This window comes from Ipomoea triloba, chromosome 10 (genome assembly GCF_003576645.1).
Source record: "Ipomoea triloba cultivar NCNSP0323 chromosome 10, ASM357664v1".
In the NCBI taxonomy this organism is placed as follows: Eukaryota; Viridiplantae; Streptophyta; class Magnoliopsida; order Solanales; family Convolvulaceae; genus Ipomoea; species Ipomoea triloba.
In genome coordinates, this window is record NC_044925.1 from 19730700 (window position 1) to 19752397 (window position 21698).

Sequence of the window (21698 nt, forward strand, 5' to 3'; positions counted from 1 at the left end):
TATATATATATATATATATATATATATATATATATATATATATATATATATATATATATATATATATATATATATATGTCTTACTTCCCTTATTTATATAAATAAATAAATTTAAATATATAGAAATATAATAAAAAAATTAACAAGGCTGACTCGTCCGAGCTAACTCGGCTAACTCTATCGAGTTGGGCGAGTTAACTCGGCCAAATTCGGCCTAGTCGGCCACCAACTCGGTCGAGTTGGCCGAGTTAGGCGCTAGGCGGCCGCCTAGGGAGCAATGCGCCTCGGCCTAGGAGCGTCTGGCGCCTAGGCGATGCCTAGGCGGCCGATTTTTGCAACAGTGCTCTTTAGTCATAGGTCCTTGAACTTTTGAAAGTTGCAATTAGACACTCTAACTTGTGATTTTGGTGCATTTGAACCCAATAACCGGTTATCCTCCTAGAACAACTAGTTAGTGAAGTTCCGGCGATGAAATCCTCCACTTCGCCGGTCGCCGGTCGCGTGAAGAAGGCAGTTGGATTGGTTTCAAGAAGGCGATCAAATCTTGTCGCTTTCTTCAGTGAAGGCGACCAGTCCGGTTGATTGACACTTGATTTGGTCGCCTTTTTTGCAAATGACGGCAGTTTTATTATCAGTGACGACAGTCGACGACGGTCTCGATTGTAATTTTACCGGTAACCAATTGTTTACCTGTAAATTGGACTTATTTGATCGATTTTAATAAATTAGAGTGTTTAATTGCAACTTTCAAAAGTTCAGGGGCCTAATTGCTTTTTCGTGTAAAGTTCAAGGGACTATTTGACCCTTTTCCCAAAGATAAGTAATGATTGTAAAGACAACAATATAAAATTAGCTGGGCATTGCTTTAAAAGTTTTTGCTCAAAGATAATATGCATATTCTATCAAATTTAACAAAAGTAATTTGCAAATGATACAAACTTAGAGGGGGTAAAGCCAAATAGCCAATTTGCAAAATAGTTGTTTGTTACTCTTTTTTTTCTCCCTTACTGTTGATGGGAATTCAAACTCCAACCTTCTCTGTTGTCGAACTGTTTATGTTCATTTCTACCTGATAAAATGAGCAGGAACCATAATAAAGCAAGTCCTTTTTCTTCCTATTAATTTTGTTTCATATGGTGTGAATGTGTGATTCGGTATATGTAATGTTGCTGTCATTTGATACTTCATTTTCAGCTTTATTGGTTTTAAGGCAAAATTATATGAGTCTATCATGAGATTCATTACACAATAACCTTTTGTTCAGTTAAAAATGTACTTATTCCAAACCCAAAAACTTTTTGTTAGGTAACAGAATCTACAGATTTTGCTGAGTTAACAAACAAAGAACCATGGCTTTCGTCCACAAAATTGGTTGTAAAACCAGACATGTTGTTTGGGAAGCGTGGAAAGAGTGGCTTGGTGGCGTTGAAGTTGGATCTAGCAGAAGTTGCTGAATTTGTCAAAGCACGTCTTGGTGTGGAGGTCTGTATAGCATTGGATTCATTTGGTTATTCTTGCTTTTTATTATGTGAGAAATAGTCTACTTATACATGGCTATGATCTTGTCCAGGTTGAGATGGGTGGCTGCAAAGCACCTATTACAACCTTCATTGTTGAACCATTTGTTCCCCATGCCGAGGAGTATTATCTTTCAATAGTATCTGAAAGATTAGGGTGTACCATTAGCTTCTCAGAATGTGGAGGCATTGAAATTGAAGAAAACTGGGACAAGGTTAGATTGTATAAGAATGATATAGCATTCATAGTTTGATTATTTTGCAAACTTTTGTTTTATTGATAAAAATCATCTATTATTAGCTGGAGCTATCATTCTGATTAAAATGATTTGAACTCTGAATTTATCATTTTCCATAATGTTGCAGGTCAAGACAGTATTCCTTCCAACTGAAAAGCCTATGACCCTGGAAGTGTGCGCACCACTGATTGCTACTCTTCCCTTGGAGGTGGGATATGAATACTACTTGTTGAGTTTTTTTAATTTCTTCAATAGGTAGTATTTTCAGTTCTTAAAAATGGAAACATTTATCAATATGCCTCAGTGCTGGTTTGTTTTCTAGATTTCATTATAGTTGTTATATTATGAGGGACATACATGTTTTCTGTGTTCATAAAATGAAGGAAACTGGTCTGTGCTTTCTCTTGTTTGATATCTGTTTTCATCAATATTCCAGCAATATCTGTAATCATGCATGTACATATGAATGTAGATGCATATATATTCTGGTAATATGAACTGAAACTCTTTTCTACTAGTACTGTCTTCCTTCATTATCCTAAAACATAAGTTTAATTTTTTGTTTCAGGTACGGGGGATAATTGGCAATTTTATATTGGGTGTGTTTTCTGTTTTTCAAGGTATGTCATTTTCTGTATATTTCCTATCTACCACATTCTACATGTACTTTTTGTTTTGGGGGTTTGGGATATGATATCATCTATTGTGACTAACTGACTATTAAGCATAGCAAATATAGTGGCCTCAAATCCAAAATCATGAAATTGATATCTTAATTGTATTATGGAGAGGAAATTAACTTTCCATTTTTTTTAATTAATTCCTGTGCTCTGATGATTTATTTTATTTTATTTTATTTTTATTATATGAACATTGCCCACTTTTTATTTGTTTTTTATCCTTAACAGACCTGGACTTCAGTTTTCTTGAGATGAATCCCTTTACGCTTGTCAATGGTGAACCATTTCCCCTGGACATGAGAGGAGAGTTAGATGACACAGCTGCCTTTAAAAACTTTCAGAAGTATGTATAGAATATACTAAAGCAAAAAAAGGGAGAATGAAGTGGCTTCTATTATTTCCAGCTTTCTTTAACATCTACCCAATCTATCATTCTTTTTTCTAGGTGGGGCAATATTGAGTTCCCTCTGCCTTTTGGAAGAGTTTTGAGCCCAACAGAAAGTTTTATTCATTCCTTGGATGAAAAAGTAAGTAAAAATGGGCAGCATTTTTGTTATTGCAAATGTGATTGCACCAGCAAGCTTATGCATTTGATATCCTTATTGCTATTAAAGATAATTTTCTGTCCAGTGTCACTCTTTGCTTTGCTGAATCTCCTTGTATAGGCATAAGATGAGTTCTTGAATGAGTGGCATAATAATTTTTTTCCCTCACATTTTCCAAAGCTGTAGAAGTTGTCTTTCTTGTTAGTTGTGATGGTTATTGTGTTGGCTTGTGATTGGTTCACTGCTTCCAACAGTTTTATGTTTTGTTTCAATTTTATGCAGACCAGTGCCTCTTTGAAGTTTACTGTCTTGAATCCCAAAGGTCGAATTTGGACAATGGTTGCTGGTGGTGGAGCAAGTGTAATATACGCTGATACAGTGAGTGCTAAGCTTTGATCCTCCAAAATCCAAATTAATTTAGATCTTGACACATGCACCCGAAGGATGCAATGTGCTTTATTTAGATACCATCTTGGGATTCTCACACTCCAACAGTCTATTTGCTCATTTATGATCTATTCCTCAATTAAACCAGGTCGGAGATTTAGGCTATGCATCTGAGCTTGGTAACTATGCAGAATATAGTGGAGCTCCAAATGAAGAGGAGGTTTTACAATATGCTCGTGTAGTTCTTGATGTGAGAATTTAACCTTTGTTTTCTATTGATCAATGTGAGAGAATATTTGTAGACTTTGTTCATTGACCAATTTTTCTTGATATCATAGTGTGCCACAGCTGATCCAGATGGCCGTAAGAGAGCTCTCATTATTGGAGGTGGCATTGCTAATTTTACTGATGTTGCCGCTACCTTCAATGGAATTATCCAGGCTCTTAGGGAGAAGGTTGGTCATATCAAACATATATGAGTGTGGTTTTTTCCCTTAAATTATCCAGTGCATAAAGACAACATGTTTGTTTTAAACTGACAGGAATCCAAGTTAAAAGCTGCTAGAATGAACATTTATGTTCGAAGAGGTGGCCCTAATTACCAAACAGGTTTGGCAAAAATGCGTGCATTAGGTGAAGAGTTGGGACTTCCCCTAGAGGTATGAGACATGTCTTTTCCCAATCTCCTAAAAATGACACAATTGCTTTCTGCTGTGATAAGAAACGTCATTAAAATCCCTATAAAACAAATTCAGTTTCAAAGGGTAAAGAGAATGCAGTTTCCTATCTAAATTTACTCTCATATGGATAGAAAAAGAAATATATTTTGCGGTTTACTTTTCAGGTTTATGGACCTGAGGCTACAATGACTGGCATTTGCAAACGGGCTATTGATTGCGTTATGTCTTAAGCATGGATATAAAAGTTCTCCTTTTAAATTCATGCAATGCTGCTGGTGTTTCATCCACTCTTTTCAGACTCTCTTCCCATGCTTGAAAGGAAACTGCATTTGCTGAATTTATGAAAAACTTTTCAATAAAGGGGAAGCTAAGCCTCATATTTCTGTGGATGATTTTCTGAAATTTTATGGATATTTATATTTGTTGTGAAATTTTGCGTTATCTTTGAATGTTCGCGTGGTAACACTAAAATTGGAGTAGTTCAACTGTTCTAATTGCATTTCTCCGACTAGAGTCTTACTATTTTAGTTGAAAATTTTATCGTTAAAGTAATATGTAATTTATCTAAATGACTTTTTAAAAAGTGGTTGTAATGGTTGTTAACTACCCTATCAAATGCAAAAGGGCAGCTACTCAACTTTTATGACACAGTTGCTTTACTGTGTAAATATTATGAATGAGTGTCATAGTCTCAAGGTGAAGCAGAAAAAAAGAGGAGAGATTAAAGAAGGGGTAGGGCTTTGAGAGAATTGTAGAGTAGAGAAGAAGAAATTTCATTCCATTTCATAAGCATAAAAAATTCTAGCCAACAAATACACCTATATAAGGACAAAATCTGTTATTTCAGCGAGGAATCCTTCAACAACTTTCGGAATTCACTAATCAGCACAATTCAACTCATCCAAGCTCAAATGACGTCGTTGGATCAACTCACCAACGGCTAGCCTTCAAACGGTGTCGTTTGAATTTGTACCAATCGTCTCTAACTTCCCAGTGTCATATGACACCGTTTCATTGCCTTCTCCCCTTATTTCCCTTAGCATTTTATTTCTAGATTTCTCACCAATTGCTTCCTTCCTCATGCATGGTTCCCTTCCATTTCCACTTGCTAAGATCATTACATTACCCTCTTCTCCGGTCGATCCTTGTCCCCAATGATCAAAGGTGGTGAATTGCTTGGTTATATGGTGGAAATCCTCCCAAGTGGCTACTTTCATGGGCAAGTTTGCCCACTTGACCAAAATTTGGACCACAACTGCATTGTTTCTCTTAATTAGCCTTTTACCCCAGGCTGCCATCGGGTGAATGAGAACCATTCCCTCCGGATCAGTGGTAGGCAACTCAGTTTTTGGACTAACCCCTTCTCCCACCCTCTTCTTTAGTAGAGAAACATGGAAAACTGAATGAATGGCAGTCCCATTAGGTAGTACAGCCTATAAGCTACCGTTCCCACCTTACCAATAACCTTAAAGGGCCCATAGAATCTAGAGGTGAGCTTGATGTTGGCCCTGACAGCCAAAGTGACCTGCTTGTAAGGTTGTATCTTGAGGTAGACCCAATCTCCAATCTCAAAGCTCCTTTCACTCCTATGCCTATTAGCTTGCTATTTCATTCTAGCTTGGGCTTTTTGAAGGTTTTCCTTAAGAATGACCACCATTGTAGCCCTCTCCTTAAACCACTCACTGCCCTCCCCTTCCTTGACAATATCAAAAGTTAATGATGGTAGTAGGTATTCATAAAGTGTTTGGAAAGGTGATCACTGCAGGAAGTGTGGAAATTGATATTATACCAATGTTCAGCTAAGTGCAGCCACTTAATCCAAGTTTTTGGCTTGTGAAACACCTGTTAACTCTCTTTGTCTGCCCATCATATTGTGGGTGATAGGCAGAAGACATGCTTAGATTCACCTGCAGTTGTTGGAAAATAAACTTCCAAAATTTACTCACAAAAACCTTATCCCTATCACTTACAATGTCTTGAGGGATGCCATAGAGTTTGTAGACATGCTCCATGAATACCTCAACCACTTTTTCAACAGTGTAGGGGTGAGATAGTTCTAAGAAGTAGTTGTACTTAGTAAATCTGTCAACCACCACCATAATGACCTCCTTCCCTTGAGAATTAGGTAACTCTTCAATGAAATCCATTGATATGCTTTGCCAAGCCTAGTCAGGGATTTTTAGAGGTTGTAGCAGCCCAGGGTAGGCTACATTTACATCCATACACCTCTAGCAAGTATTACATGACTAGATTGCTATAATCACTTCCCTTTTCATTCCCTTCCAGTAGAATAGTTGTTTGAGCCTATGGTAAGTTGCTTGTTGACCAGAGTGACCTCCTATGGGAGAATTATGCATCTGCAACAGCAGCTTGTCTTTCAGGTCTCACTGCTTCCTATTAATTTTCAGCTTTATTGGTTTTAAGGCAAAATTATATGAGTTGGCGGCCCTCGAACCTGCTCTGAACAATCCCCCGGCTAATGCGTCGGAGGAAATTCTTGTCCACCCCGCCATGGTGGCGGCCGGTATTTCGCTCTGGACTCGCTTAGAACGAGCCCAGGACGGAATGAGGCCCTCCAGTTGCCTCTCCCATATACTTCCACTCTTTCTGCTGCCAAGCTCGAGCATGCCCAGACCTTGCTGGGCCCTAAGGCCACGGTCATGGCGGCGGGTCCTCGCGATATTCACGACCCTCCTCCCGGCTATATAGGTCTGCACTATAGGTCGTGGGTTTCGTATCCCACTTCATCATTTCCAAGCCACCTTTTTTAATTACTTCCGCATCCTCCCTAGACAGCTCGTCCCTAACTCCCACTATTTTCTTACTTGATTCCTCACCTCTGCTCATGAGGTGAAAGTTGTGTCCCCTATACCCCCTCTTCAACCAGTTTTTCCAAATCTCCCCCGTGGGCAAATCACCTTTTGCCTTTGTGCGAATATCCCAACGGCGAGGTAGCCGAGTTATTGCCGGCTTGAGGGATTCCTTAAAACAGTGAAAAAGGGATTTCTTCTTCGTTAAGCCTACTGACCCTCAGGACGCCTTTCCTTTTCCCCTTCGCTGGCATCCAAGCTTCTATCGCTTGGATGGAAAGCCCGACCTTATATTAGACTCGTCTTTAGGGTTCGACGTGGCGGCGATGATGGGCCAACACGTTTTGGCCAAAATGTATTCCACCCTAAAAGCCTTATAGGCCGAGCCAACTTTCTTCTAGAAGGCGCGGCCCGAGCAAGTTGCTCCCCTTCCACTTACTTTAGTTGGCCACCTTTCGGCCTTTGCTCAATTTTCTGATCTTTTTCTTCCTTTTTCAGCCGACGACGTTGAGGGTGAATCGCTGGCTGGCTTGGACAATCTAGCTCGTCTTGAAGCCCAGGATGACTCTCAAGACGCTATGGACGAAGAGCTAGAAGGTGTGGTGGACATCTCCTCTTTGGACTTTGAGGCCTCAACTGCCCATATGGACGCTCGTCACACTGCCTTCCGAGCCCGTCATAAGGGCAAGGCGACCGCGACAGGGGCTAGTTAAGGATTCCGAGCTTCTGAAGTATGCTAAGGCGACTTACTCCAAGGAGGTGAAGGCCCTCAAGGCCGACTTAACCAAGATAGGCGCCAACCTGGCTACTGCACAGTAAGGTTGGAAGAAGGCGCTTGAGACGCTGAAGTCGGCCCAGGAGAACGCGGTGAAGGCTTTCAAGGAGTTGGAGGAGTTTCACGAGGATGCCATGGCTCATGCCGGCATGCATGCTCGGACCATTGTGGATCAATGGTTTGAAGGCGAGGCCGGGAAGCAATACTTGCTGGACCTGGGTGAAGCGGACTATGGCATGGGCTATTAGGACGCCCAAAAGGAGATATTCAAGCTCATCAAGGCTAGGGACGCGACCTTCTCACCTGCTGGATGGGGTCTTCTAGGCCCGGCTACCCCCGACGATACCCAGGGGGCTGAGGATATTGCTTTGAATGCGTCGGTAGATACACTTGGTGACATTCTGATGGATCGTGCATACTTGGAATCAACTGCTAATATGGATTCCGTTGCTGGGATGAGTCAAGCTTAAGTTCCCACCCTGACCGAGGTTGGCCAAGATGATGCAACTGTCATTGGGGTAGAGGAAGACATATCTGACGCCCTCCAATTGAACCGTCAACGTACAAAGAGTTCCGAGCGCCACTTGCCTACTAGAACATCGGGATGCCGGTGCGTGCGGAGTCCCTCAGTCGGAAGTCTAAGAGCTTTTATTCACTTTACTTATCGCCAATCGCCCTATAATAGTAATAGGGCTTTTTTGAACAATGAATGACCATTTTTTCTCTCTATTTTGTCTGCCTGCGAACTTCTTTTCTTCTCTCTCTCTCTCTCTCTCTTTTGAAATTTGGCTAAGTACCGCAACTGATGAGTTGAGCCTACTTTTATCTTACCCTTTATCATCCTTATTGCTCGATCCGTGTTGATTTCCAGATTCTTTCACTTCGTCACCTTTTCGACTTTGATTTTGTGTCTACTTTTAGGCTTAGCGGGACACCCGCCTTTCGACCTAGGGGATGGACTTTTTAGCCCTTACAATAGCTCTGACCTTCTAACCCTTACATTAGCTTGGACTTTCCAGCCTTTTACTGGTAAAACTTCCTAAGGTGGTGTGAATTCCAGATCCTTTCCACGGGTCGGCTTCCCATGGTCTCCAAGCAATATGCTCCGGGCTGAACCACGGCGGTTATGCGGTATGGTCCTTCCCACTTCTTTGCAAATTTTCTTCCTTCGTTGGGCTGACTGGCAGTCCGACTTCTGAGTATTAAGTCCCCCCTCCAAGAAATAGCGGGGTTTGGCATGCTTGTCTTGGTACCTTTTGACCGACCTTTGATACTCGGCGATCCGGCGCCGAGCGATATCCCTTCTTTCTTCTAGGAAATTTTTCTCTATCATCAAGCTTTCTTCATTCGCCTCATCGGTGTATCACATGACTCGATCACTTGGCTCGAGTACCTCGATTGGTACCTTAGCCTCAAAACCATATGTCAAGGAGAAGGGAGTTTTCCCAGTTGCTTTCCTTGGACTCGTGTGATAAGCCCAGAGAACTCTTTCCAATTCGCTCACCCAATTTCCCTAGAGGTCGCTCAACCTTTTCCTAATTCCATCTACTATGGTGCGATTGACATTCTTAACTTATCCATTCGCCTGAGGGTAGGCAACGGATACCTTGGTGTGCCTGATCCCAAACTGCTCACAGAACTCGGCGAAGGGCCGACAATCAAATTGCCGACCGTTGTCACTGACCAAGTGCTTGGGAATGCCAAATCGGCAAATGATGTTCCTCCATAAGAATTTCCTGCACTGATATTCTGTGATAGTGTCCAGAGGTTCTGCTTCTACCCACTTGGTGAAGTAATCTACCGTGATAATGCAAAACTTATGTTGGCCTGGAGCCATGGGCAATGGTCCTAATAGGTCGACCTCCCACCTTGCGAAGCGAATGGCAGTGGTGACCGGGGTATAGTAAGAAGTCGGCCTTGTTTCCTTGCGAGCAAAGGCCTGACAAGTCGAACACTTAGTCGGTTAGAACCTACATGATCTTTCGATCGATCCCCACGGACGACGTCAATGTTGGTTTTATCTCCCACGAAATAGTCGAACGGCGGGCCAACACCACCGGAAAATAGCTAACACTTATCGAAAAATAGGGTAACCTTTCGGCCCCCTTTTAATTACTTGATTGCTTTGAATACAATGAGTTGCTTGTGAGTGTCTTAGATTGCTCTCTCCTCTCTCGAGGCTTAGGACCCCTATTTATACAAGCTGGAAGGGATCTCTCCCTTAGGAAACTACTAAACTATGGTAGATACTCTTTCTTTATTACATTTTAGGTACTTTACTAATCTATCTCGACCTTGCTTCCACGCCTTTTGCCTTCCGTCATCGGGTTCCTTTTAGGAAACTTCTATATTCGCTTGCGTTGCTCTATCCCGCTCGTGCCGCCTTCCTTACACCGCATCTCCTGTCTCGGGCCTATGCCTGGTCGGTCCGGTCCGACCCATACTGACTAAGTATTCCCACTCCGGCCTCTCCTTCATGGTAAATAATCGTTTCAATAGCTATGTTCGGTCGCCTTGGGTCTAAGATCTTCCGCTGCCTTGTCACCTTTCCCATGATCCTTCGGTCGGTAGTCCCGAGTTCTGCCCGTCCTCCTATCTTCCTCCGAGCCCTCTCTTTCTCAACATTTAGTCGTCTCTTTCGCCCATGCTGAGCTTTTATTCCCGAGCCTTATTCCATACCCCATCAGCATTGATTTGCTAACGACTGCAGGGCTGCATGATTCGAATTCTACCAATGACTAAAAAGGAATATATAAATTTAGTTTTGTTGTTGACACTAGTGTACAAGCATTTGAGAGTTTGTAGACTAGTTTTACCTCCTATATAAGTGTCTCTATAATAAGAATAGCAAGATGCTCCTTAAGTTTGAAGTTTAATTTTTTTTTTAATTTTTTTTTAATTTTTTTTTAAAGCTCGTCATCAAATGGAAGATAAATCATTAATTAAAGTAATTTTTTTTTTCAAAAAAAAAAAAAGAAAGTAAATTTAGCCTATGACGAAAGACTTCATTAATATAATTGAACCTATCCTACGAAGCTAATCATCTTTAAAAAAGTTTCAACACTGGGTCATCATAAAATGTTAGTAGACAAAACGACAAGAAGCATTGCAGGCCTTGCTTTTGAATAGTGGCTATTCGTTTAGTTTTTTGTCTACATTTTTTTTTTAATTATGATTTTCCACTTTTATATTTTGTACTGTATTTAATAAAATTGTACCACTAAAATAAATAATACAGTATCATATACTCCGTATTTAGTTTTACTACATGGACTCTCATTTATACTCCCTCAATTTTACTCCATGACGTGGCAAGATATGATATGTTATTTTCATCCTGTGGGTCTCAAGAAAAGTGTCAACATCAAATTTTTGTGTGAGGGAGCAAAAGTAAGGAGTAGAACTTAGGAGTCCGAGTAGTATTTTCCCTCCGTATTATATTGAGATCGGGCCAATTGTGATATGAAATTTGAGAGCGACTACTGACCTACTGTAGAGAAGGTTTTAAATTAAAAGGTAAGAGTGTTATGGACTTGCATAATAATAATAATAATAATATTAGTATTATTATTATTATTATTATTATTTTAAAGTTATTAGGTGATCCCACAATGATCCAATTCACGACTTTTAGGGCAAACTATTGTGTGAACCATAATCCACACAGTATTATGTGGACTATAACAAAAAGTACATTTTTAATATAATTAAAGTACATTATTTGTGTATTGAATTTACATTATACAAAATAGTGTACTTGTAGTACTCAAATAATGTACTTTTTAATGAATATAATGTACATTTTTAATATACTAAAAGTATATTATTTATATACTAAATGTACATTATTTATATACTAAATGTACATTATTTGAATTGATAGTATGGTCCACAATAATGATTGGCCTTCTAGTATCCTTGGACCATTTTGACATTTAAGTCTGGCGACGAACTATATGCAACTATGGGCTACATTTAAATGTTATTACTTTAATGTGGTTGTTGTGTCAAACATATTATTCATTATTGAAAGACTAATTTGTGTACCAATTAAGTAATTGGCAACAAATGTATATGACATGATCACATTTGGTATAATTGCATTTGTTTATTTTCCTAGAAAAATAAAAATGAAATCTAATCTTATTTGTTGAGCCTCTGAGGTGCAGTACCGGTGTACCGCGTAACCCTGGCAGAACGAAAGTAAAGAAGTTAAATGAAAAGTGATGTCGAAACCCACAAGTAAAAACAAGTCATTAATTACAAAACAAATATTAATTAATCTAATCCAAGATCGAACAGCCAGCCTGGATTCCAGCATGCAATGCAAACAGTGTGTTTAACTAGTCAAAACGTAACAATAACCTCAATCGACAACCTTTTCATTTTAATTGGGTGTACGTAAATTTGATACTACTCTGATTTCCAGTTGGCTTTGACAATTTCCTCCATCTTAGCATGCATCAAATCTACCCAATTGGCCAATTCTAAACTAATAATACAATATAAACATTTTTAGCAAATCTTGGAAGGAGCATGGAAGTTTATTCATTTGGAGAAATATATAATAATATAATAATAATATTCTCTTAGCTTCTTATATCATGCAAAGACATGTTCAAAATGCTAGAGTTTTAGCCTCTTTGGTTCCTCTATATATATATACATACATGAATTCATATTCTTCCTCATCCTCACTACACACTCTCTCGATCTCTCTCTAATTTAATTGTAATTATAAACTTTGTACTAATCAATAAAGTCATAAAGATGAAGAGTGAAGGAGATAAAGTGACAAGGTTAATGTTGATATTGGTGCTTATTGTAGTTATTACAATATCAACGCTAGCAAATGTTTCAACGGCTGCCTTACAAGTAGGGTTCTACCACTCGACTTGTCCTCATGCAGAGGCCATTGTGAGAAAGGTGGTGAAGAAAGCAGTGCGGCGAGATCCCTCCCTCGGTGCTGGCCTCCTACGCTTGTATTTTCACGATTGTTTTGTTAGGGTATGATCATATTTTTCATAATACATACATCATTAAATACATTATTATCATGGGCAGTGTTACAAAAATTTCACCTAGACACCGATTAATCGGCTTCTAGGCGCTGGCCAGCTGCCTAGCGTATCACCATAATCGGTAGTCTAGACAACTGACTAGACCACCTAAGTGCCGCTTAGGCCGACTAGGCACCGACTAGGCCACCTAGACACCGACTAGGTCGCCTAGTCGGCCGATTAGCTATTGTTTCATTCTCTTTTTTTTTTTTAATGAGTTATTTCACTAAAAACGACATCGTTTTGAGCGAAATAACTCTAATTAAATTATTCAAACTCTAATTATTTTTAGGTTAATATTTAATATTTTACTATTAACTATTAAAGTATTAAATAGTTTATAATTATCAAATCTTCAAAATTTCCTTTCAAAAAAAAGGGAAAAGGCTCAAATAGGCCCTCAAACATTTCATAAGAAGTCAATTAGGTCCACGAACTTTTAAAACATGCAATTAGACCCTCAAACATGTCAAAATAAGGCAATGAAGCCCACGAACAGGTAATTGACTTGTTATTACTGGTCATTTGGATTTTCCGGCAACCGGCGACACTTTCCGGGCACCGACGACACAGTCCGGCGACCGGCGACGACCGAATCGTCGCCGATCGCCATCTCCGGCGAATGGCCGCCTTCTCCGTGAAGAAGGCAACAAATTTTTTAAAAATAAAAAATACACAAGCGCCCTAGGCGTCGATTAATCCCCGCCTAAGCGCCCGAGCCTTCAGCTATTTTTTCAACCATGATCATGGGTAAAAAGTTTAGTATGTAGTTTCTTATACTATAAATTAAATGAATTATATTACGAAGTATATTATATTGATTATTTAAGGAATAAGGGTCAAATAGGCCACCAAACTACACCACGAAACTACAATTAGGTCATCGAACTAAAAAACAATGCAATTGGGTCCTTGAACTACACAAATTCATGCAAATTAACCCAAAATAACTTGTTTGACTTGATCTTCCGGTTACCCACTTTAAAAATAATATTTTAAAATAATTTTAAATAAAATATTTAATTATAATTAAATTTAAAATTTAAAATTATTTTTTAAAAAAAGGGCCCAATTGACTTAGCTTGTTCCTGTATTTTTTTTAATTTTAATTTTAATTTTAATTAATTAATTAATTTAAAATTATTTTAAAATATTATTTTTAAAGTTGGTAACCGGAAGATCAAGTCAACAAGTCACTTTGGGTTAATTTGCATGAATTTGTGTAGTTCAGGGACCCAATTGTATTGTTTTTTAGTTCGATGGCCTAATTGCAGTTTCGTGTGTAGTTTGGTAGCCTATTTGACCCTTATTCCATTATTTAATATTTATGTTGAATTGAATTTTGAAATGGTAAAGGGGTGTGACGCTTCAGTCCTTGTGGACTCAACACACAACAACAAAGCAGAAAAGGATCATCCGGCCAACAACCCTAGCCTTCGCGGCTTCGACGTGATCGACAAAGCCAAATACTGGGTGGAATCGCAGTGCCCGCACACCGTTTCCTGCGCCGACATCGTGGCGTTTGCGGCCAGAGACAGCGCGGCGGTGCTGGGAGGGATCAATTACGGCGTGCCTGCGGGGCGGCGCGACGGGCGGGTCTCCCTCTTCGATGACCCGACCCGACACCTGCCGTCTTTCCTGGCCGATGCGGAGGAGCTGGAGAAGAATTTCGGGCGGAAAGGGCTTTCGCTGGACGAGATGGTGACGCTCTCCGGCGCGCACTCCGTTGGGAGATCGCATTGCTCCTCGTTTACTAATAGATTGTATTCTTCCAACTCCAGTACTCAACTTCTTCAGGATCCGTCGTTGGAGGCCGAGTTGGGGAACAAGCTAAGACAAATGTGTCCCAGGAAGACCAGTGTTGATCCCACAGCTCCGCTTGATTTTCGTACTCCAAACAGGTTAGCTTATAAAGTTGCAGGCTACCTCCCTATATACTTTGCATTCTTCTTCCTTAAAAATGAATAAATGAAAAATGATATGAGAGAGAGAGAGAGAGAGAGATTTTCCAATGAAAAATCCACTACTACATAAAATAGCTACTAATTAAGGCAGTGTTTTTTTACACATTAATGGCGATTTTTGAAGTGTCGTGTGATGAGTGACATTGTAAATAAATACTTTCTACGGATAATTTTAAAAAACCCCCTGTATGTTACATATATACGGCGGTTAAACCACTATATAATCATAAACAGAACTGGTGTATGAAATATTTACGATATATATATTACATGGCGGTTCTTAGCATACTATAAATTTACAAATTTGAACCGCCTTATTAAATACATATTTTATAAGGCGGTTTCAAGTAAAATCGTTGTCTAAAGTATTTATTAAAAATATATATGTATATATGCTGGTTCTAATTGAAAACCACCATATAAAGTATGTATTTTTTTTATATAAATATTCTTCATAATTTTTATAAATCTCCAATATAAAATACAATAATAAGCTGTTCAATTATATCAAAATGTATACAATAATTCAACATTCAAAATGCACATAACATAGACAATCTAATATTTCAGATACACAATGCAGACAACCTACGGTGCATTCAAGATCTTACAAAGTTAAAATGTATTGAATAATATGTAAAGTGCAATCATTTATACATATCTATCATAGAATGTAATTTGATATTGTTGTGAAGTGTGCTTAAAATTTAAAGTAATTACCAAGTTATCGATCACTGTTTTTCATTTCTTCAGAGACATCAATCTTTTCCCAAATCTAGGGAACTAGTATATGGCAATATATATCAAGCTGGCCCAATGGCTATTTGGCTAATCCTCTACTGATGATGTTCTTTAATTTATTGATGAAAAACAGGTTGGATAATGAGTACTACGTTAATTTGATGAAAGGTCGTGGAGTGCTAACCTCGGATCAGACGCTGGCAGACAGTCCTTTGACGGCTAGGATTGTGCGGTATAATGCAAACTACGGTGGTGTATGGGCTAAAAAGTTTGCCGCTGCAATGGTGAAGATGGGCTCTATTGAGGTCTTGACTGGGGAGGAAGGAGAAATTAGGAAGAGTTGTAGGGTCATTAATTAATTTAAATTAAATTAGTTTCCCTTTTGGGGGGGACTCCTTTCAGTCCTTTGTGCTAATTTTTTTAGTGTGTTTTTAGCATTGAATTATTATTATTATTATTATTTTTTTTTTTGAGTACTACTGACTCTGTTAGTATCTGTTCAGAGCTACTTTCTCAACCTACTGAAGCACGAGTCAATAGTTGCCTCCACTGAGGCTCGAACCCACTCCCATAAAAAAAATATTATTATTATTTTTATATACAAGGAAAATTAATTTTGAGATCTCTTATAAATAGTCTCACACTTATGATTTATGCTACTAAACTACCAAGTTTTGAGCTAGTACTGTTATTATTTTTTTACGTTAATACACTCACACTTTCTCAGCTTTACAATGCATGTGTATAGGATATAATACCTAATTTCATGCATGCGTTGATCATTTGTTTCACAAAAGTGATGAATAGTTGATATGCACTATTATTTCATAATTTTTTTAAAAAACAAAAGTGTAAGTCCCTATCTATAGTGATTAATATTCTTATTTTTAATTTATGCAATATTCTGACCTTGTTTGGCAATTAACTAACAACTAGTGATCGAATTGGTAATTGGTTATGGGTAATGGGATATCATATAGGGAATTGTGTCCGCGATTTTGACTAACAAATTGTACTGTTTTAACAGATTGTAGAGATATGTTTATTGATAAATTTAAGGTAAATTTGTATCTTTTATCCCTAAGATATACAATAATTGTAGGATTCATCCATAATTGTTGGTCATGCCCATTTTTGTCCCTTCCTAAGTTATTATTGCCGTTGCACTTTTCGTGTGCCCCTTACTAACAAAATATTAAGAACGAAATTTGCAACATTAGTATAGTTTAGGGAGAAAAGTGAGTGAGAAAATTGCAACGCCAATGATAGCTTATGGGCAAAAAGTAAGCACGATCAATAATTGTGGACGAATTCTACAATCGCCATATAACTTAGGGAAGAAAAGTGCAATTTTTCAGAAAATTAACTATTTACGATTAGTACATGTAAGAGGATATATAAAGACATGTGTATATTTTATTTTTAAAAAAATGATTCATTAATTACATAATACGTATTAATTATAAAATATTTGTTAATTATATAATATTTATAAATAATAATTTATTAAATATAAATAATTATAGGAGAGAATACCTATTTTCATGTGTTGATCATTTGTTTCACAAAAGTGATGAATAGAGGAACATTGTAACTTAAGGGTGTATTCAATCATGACTTTTATAAACTTTTAAAGAGTTTTAAAACGATAGATTTTAATAAACTTTTATTAACTTTCATAGAGTCGTTCAAAACTTTATCTTACTTACGTCATTTTTAGATAATGTCACAAATTTTATAAAATTGAATTACTTTTAGGAAAATGTTATATTCTCCAAAAATTTTTATTCCCTAATATTTTTCCATGACTTGTAATCATTAGGTGTTATAAATTAGCTAATTAGATAATGTCACACATGTTGTTTTCACGCGACCGACCTACTATGACATACATGATCTTACTCGCACGATCCACACACCTACTGTAACATACATGATCTTACTCGCACGGTCCACACAATAATTTGCCCTAAGATGACGTTGATGCCTTGGTGGAAGTCGAACCCTCTCTTTAAGGCTTCAATGATGACTTTAAGTCAAGTGATCTACCACTTGATCTAGCCTCATAAAACAATACAAAAAGAAAATTTTAAGAGAAATATGTAGCATTATTGTTACTTTTATTTGTTGCCATGCTTACAAAATGCCTTTCAACCTTAACTAATAAACTAATCATTCCATTCTGTAGTTCCAAATGACAAGATGCCTAAGAACAATATAATTATGGAGTACATTGCATGGACACACTCTCTCTATAAATTGATAAAATTAAGCATTATTTAAAACTCATGATTGATATTAAATTTAACGAGGTTAATTGCGTCTTTAAATTCTATTTTTCACCCAGCATACGCAACACCTCTTCACTTAGCATCTATTTTTTTTTAATAACACTTGCACCACATTTAGTTCACAAAATGAAATTTGACAGAATTAAAATTTTACTATACGTTATAGGATATAATCAATAAAGAATAGAATAAAATTTGTATTCCATTATTTTGGTCGTTGAAAATTACATTTCATAATTTTATTCCAATGTTCAGTTAATTAAAAAAGTATTGAAATAAATAATCATATTTAAAGACAATGGGAATAGTAAGGGAGAGAACCCAAACAAGGATAAAATTGAAATTAAATTGTCAGAAGTGGGGTTTGAACCCCAATGTTCACTTAATTAAAAAAATATTGCAATAAATAATCATATTTAAAGACACTGGGAAAAGTAAGGGAGAGAACCCAAACAAGGATAAAATTGAAGATGAACTGTCAGAAGTGGGATTTGAACCCACGCCCTCTCACGAAGACCAGAACTTGAGTCTGGCGCCTTAGACCACTCGGCCATCCTGACTTGATATTAAATTTTGCTCACATAACTATTTATACAAGACTTTTGATAAAAGCTTTTCTAATAACGAAGAAAAATTACCCACTTTTTAAATTAAATTTCACGACTTTATAACTCAATATCCCATCATCTTTATTTAATTTTAGTTTTTCATCTAACATTGCGGAGCTATTACTAGTCTAATATCCTGAATTATATTCATGTTAGTGATATTTAATGTATATTTTATGCTGAAATAATGAATAATGTGGTAGTCACCTCATCAAATTATGTAACTATGTCATCTAGCTATATAAGAATATTTAATGACATTAATAATTTTACTTAATGTTCTATTTTTAATAATACAGGAATTAAATTGACAATTTTTATGATTTAGAGAATAAAGTAAACATTTCACAAGTTTAATCTTTGACTATAATAGCATAACAACATTTGGTCTTACATCATTGTTATCTTTTTTTAATTTGATTTCGATAATTGTGTAGTTGACTCCAGTTTTGATTTTGTTTTTCCTAATCTAGTATGCCAGATGCACGGAATGGATATTATACAATTTTATAATATAAATATTTTGTTGAAAATATACAACTTAATATAAACATATATTCAATTCATATATTACAAAAACCATGAAATTGTATTTGATAAAAAATTGCAGAAAATCTAAACACAAATGCTAAAACTTACTAATTATAGTTACAAATTTTTAAAACCTTCCTAGTAGACATTTGTTGTTGAAGAATATTACTCTCCATTCTCACCTGAAACAACAAATTTAAGACCCTTGAGATATTCCTAACTCTAGTCAGAGTCACATTCAATTGTCTATGTATGTACAAAAACATGTATTTAAAAAATAAACTAACATTAGAAACACTTTGCACTTGACTTTTATTTATCGTCATTGCATAAGACAACGTTAGAAAAAATTGTCTCCTTTGAAACTTAAATAACAACTGGGGATCTAATGGTGTCAATGACAATCTTGGAATCAACACGTACCCGTGTACCCAAATTATTCCCTAACTGATCAATGTTCCTCATAGACTGGAGCCCAAACTTTTAAACAAAGAGAACGATTTGAGATTCTTGAGCATCTCAGCCCATTTAGGAACTCTGGGGTGTGCAAATGTGCACATGTATATGAACCAGAACCTGATTGACAAACAATATTAGAACTAAAATACGTTCTACCTAAAAGTAGAATCTCCGTTGTCAAAATACGCAACTACAAAATACAATAAAGATGTATTTAAAAAGTTATATAATATAAACGTGTAAACTTCTTCTTTTTTTCTTTTTTCTTTTTTTTTTTTTCCAAATTTTTAACCATAGAAATTGAAAAATCAAAATAAGAAACTTAGAACCTATATCTTGTAATTGTGTATTCCAATGAACATTTCCTATCACTTTAATGGAATCGCGACAGACCGATGATATTGTATTCAAATGTAGAAATAGAATTGATGAAATAATCAAAGTACCTGTAATTAGTGAATTATTTTTCCTTGAACCATCAACACTTACATGTAAAGATTTTGAAGTATTCACAACATTTCTAGTTAACAAAAATTTTTTATTTGTGATATTATTTTTCAAAAAATATAATAGTACAAAGATAATGCCCAGTGTTACAAAAATACCAGTTTCAATGTTAGAAAGTCTAACATTACTAGACGACTCTTCAATGCTGTAAGATATACTATTATGAATTTGATAGCCTACATAAAAGTAAACATTAAAAAAAGAGACAATGATTCACTTTACAACTAATTAGTGTAGTATTTACAATTTATCAATACTACACTCAATGGCGTAAAAAAAAAAAAAGAATTTTCAAATACTCCAAAACAGCATGATAATTGCGGTTCTATACTTCTATTGCAACCTCATCCAACTCTTATCTTGAAATTTGGCTATCGAATAATATGAGTATGTGACTACATTCTCTACAAAAAATAATAAAAAAAAATTCTTAGTATTCTTATTGTAGAGAATTAAAGCAATAATTATACTAACAATTTTAAAAAAGAAATAACCAAAAACATAAAATATACTTATAGTAAAATATTTTTAAAAAGATTAAAACCTTAACAATTAATATCAAAATATGTAAAATATTACACATAATGTATAGTAATTTTTAGATATATAAACATTAAAATCCCTTAAACTTTAAAAAATACATTTATTACATTATATGCCATAACTCAAAGGAAATCCTAAACCTAAATAAATAATGTATAATTCATATTTATTGAAAATTAAAATAGCTAGCACACAGAAGAAATTAAATCAACTACTAACAATATAATTTAAAATTTAAATTACAAATTATTAAAGAATTCTTTGTATGCAACATTCATAGTTTAATTTTACTACAACGGTCATTTGAATCACTGCAAAGCAAAATCTGAAGTCCTTTTGGACTGCTAACCCGCCACAAAGTCACGTAAAGTTGTTTATGATTAATAACAGACCAAAATGTTTTTTTAAAGGGAAAATTGCATCTTTGGTCCCTGAGCTTTAATCAAGTTCCGACTCAGTCCCTGAGTTATGACCGTATCCGAGTTTAGTCCCTCAGTTATGAACAAAGTGGCGCATTTGGTCCCTGGCCGTTAAAACTAACGGAAAAATTAAAAAATAATTAAAATTTGAGGGGTAAAATAGGAAATTCACATGTTATTCTTATTCTTATATCAAAATCACTTTTATAACATTATTTTTCACTTCTTAGCCTCTTATTTTCAATATTTTTCAATTCTAAAAGCATTTCAATAACTTTAGTATGACTTGTTACGAGTCTAGCTCTTGTATAACAAACTTAAGACCTAGTACAAACAAAGAAACACTTGATCATTGTTTTTAAGCATCTGAAAACACTATCCTAATGATTTTTGGTTTCCTTTACTAAGCAACAAAGGTATCAAACTAGAACTTCTGAGATACAAAATAATTTCAAATTTCTCAGGTTGCTTTTATGAGAATTTCACCAAAAGAATAACTTGAGATTTTTAGTATGTAAAAAATATTTTGTATGCAATAGTTTAGTCAATTGTCATTTTTTGAAGTTACAAAAGTTTTTAAAATTTTTATAATTGATTCTTAGGTTCCTCTTTCATTACTCTGGTTTTAACAAAACAGAGTTTTGTATCTCAAAAGTTCTAGTTTGATTACCTTTGTTGCTTAGTAAAGAAAATCGAAAATTATTAGGATAGTGTTTTCAGATGCCTAAACACAATGATCAAGTGTTTCTTTGTTTGTACTAGGTTTTAAGTTTGTTATACGAGAGTCAGGCTACTAACAAGTCATACTAAAATTATTGAAATGCTTTTAGAATTGAAAAATATTGAAAATAAGAGGCTAAGAAGTGAAAAATAATGTTATAAAAGTGATTTTGATATAAGAAGGATAATAAAATGTGAATTTCCTATTTTACCCTTCAAATT

General features: G+C 36.0%; 2 protein-coding genes and 1 non-coding gene across 5 annotated transcripts in view; 2 read left to right on the forward strand and 1 right to left on the reverse strand.

The window, feature by feature from the left end:
* LOC116031345 (ATP-citrate synthase alpha chain protein 3) overlaps positions 1–4559 on the forward strand; it is a 7868-nt gene extending 3309 nt beyond the window's left edge. For all 3 annotated transcript variants that reach the window (XM_031273503.1, XM_031273504.1, XM_031273502.1), the window contains 11 exons: positions 1306–1482; positions 1571–1732; positions 1884–1964; positions 2325–2376; positions 2665–2779; positions 2882–2963; positions 3264–3359; positions 3517–3618; positions 3707–3823; positions 3911–4027; positions 4213–4559. In XM_031273503.1, the coding sequence (XP_031129363.1) occupies positions 1306–1482; positions 1571–1732; positions 1884–1964; positions 2325–2376; positions 2665–2779; positions 2882–2963; positions 3264–3359; positions 3517–3618; positions 3707–3823; positions 3911–4027; positions 4213–4278 (1167 nt within the window). In that variant the 3' untranslated portion in view covers positions 4279–4559. The remainder of the gene's footprint in view (positions 1–1305; positions 1483–1570; positions 1733–1883; positions 1965–2324; positions 2377–2664; positions 2780–2881; positions 2964–3263; positions 3360–3516; positions 3619–3706; positions 3824–3910; positions 4028–4212) is intronic.
* A 7783-nt stretch (positions 4560–12342) lies between these two features.
* On the forward strand, positions 12343–15877 carry LOC116032749 (peroxidase 5-like). Its single transcript, XM_031275457.1, has 3 exons — positions 12343–12640; positions 14050–14594; positions 15532–15877. The coding sequence occupies exons 1-3, from the start codon at positions 12404–12406 to the stop codon at positions 15755–15757; spliced, it is 1008 nt and encodes a 335-aa protein (XP_031131317.1). The 5' UTR covers positions 12343–12403; the 3' UTR covers positions 15758–15877.
* A 2288-nt stretch (positions 15878–18165) lies between these two features.
* On the reverse strand, positions 18166–18249 carry TRNAL-CAA. The gene has a single exon. It is a non-coding gene; the product is annotated as a tRNA-Leu (tRNA).
* Positions 18250–21698: the final 3449 nt, after the last annotated feature.

Coding starts and splice junctions, on each gene's coding strand:
- LOC116032749 (XM_031275457.1), top strand. CDS start 12,404: ATGAAGAGTGAAGGAGATAAAGTGACAAGGTTAATGTTGATATTGGTG. Junction 12,641..14,049: donor TTCACGATTGTTTTGTTAGG/GTATGATCATAT, acceptor GAAATGGTAAAG/GGGTGTGACGCTTCAGTCCT. Junction 14,595..15,531: donor GATTTTCGTACTCCAAACAG/GTTAGCTTATAA, acceptor GATGAAAAACAG/GTTGGATAATGAGTACTACG.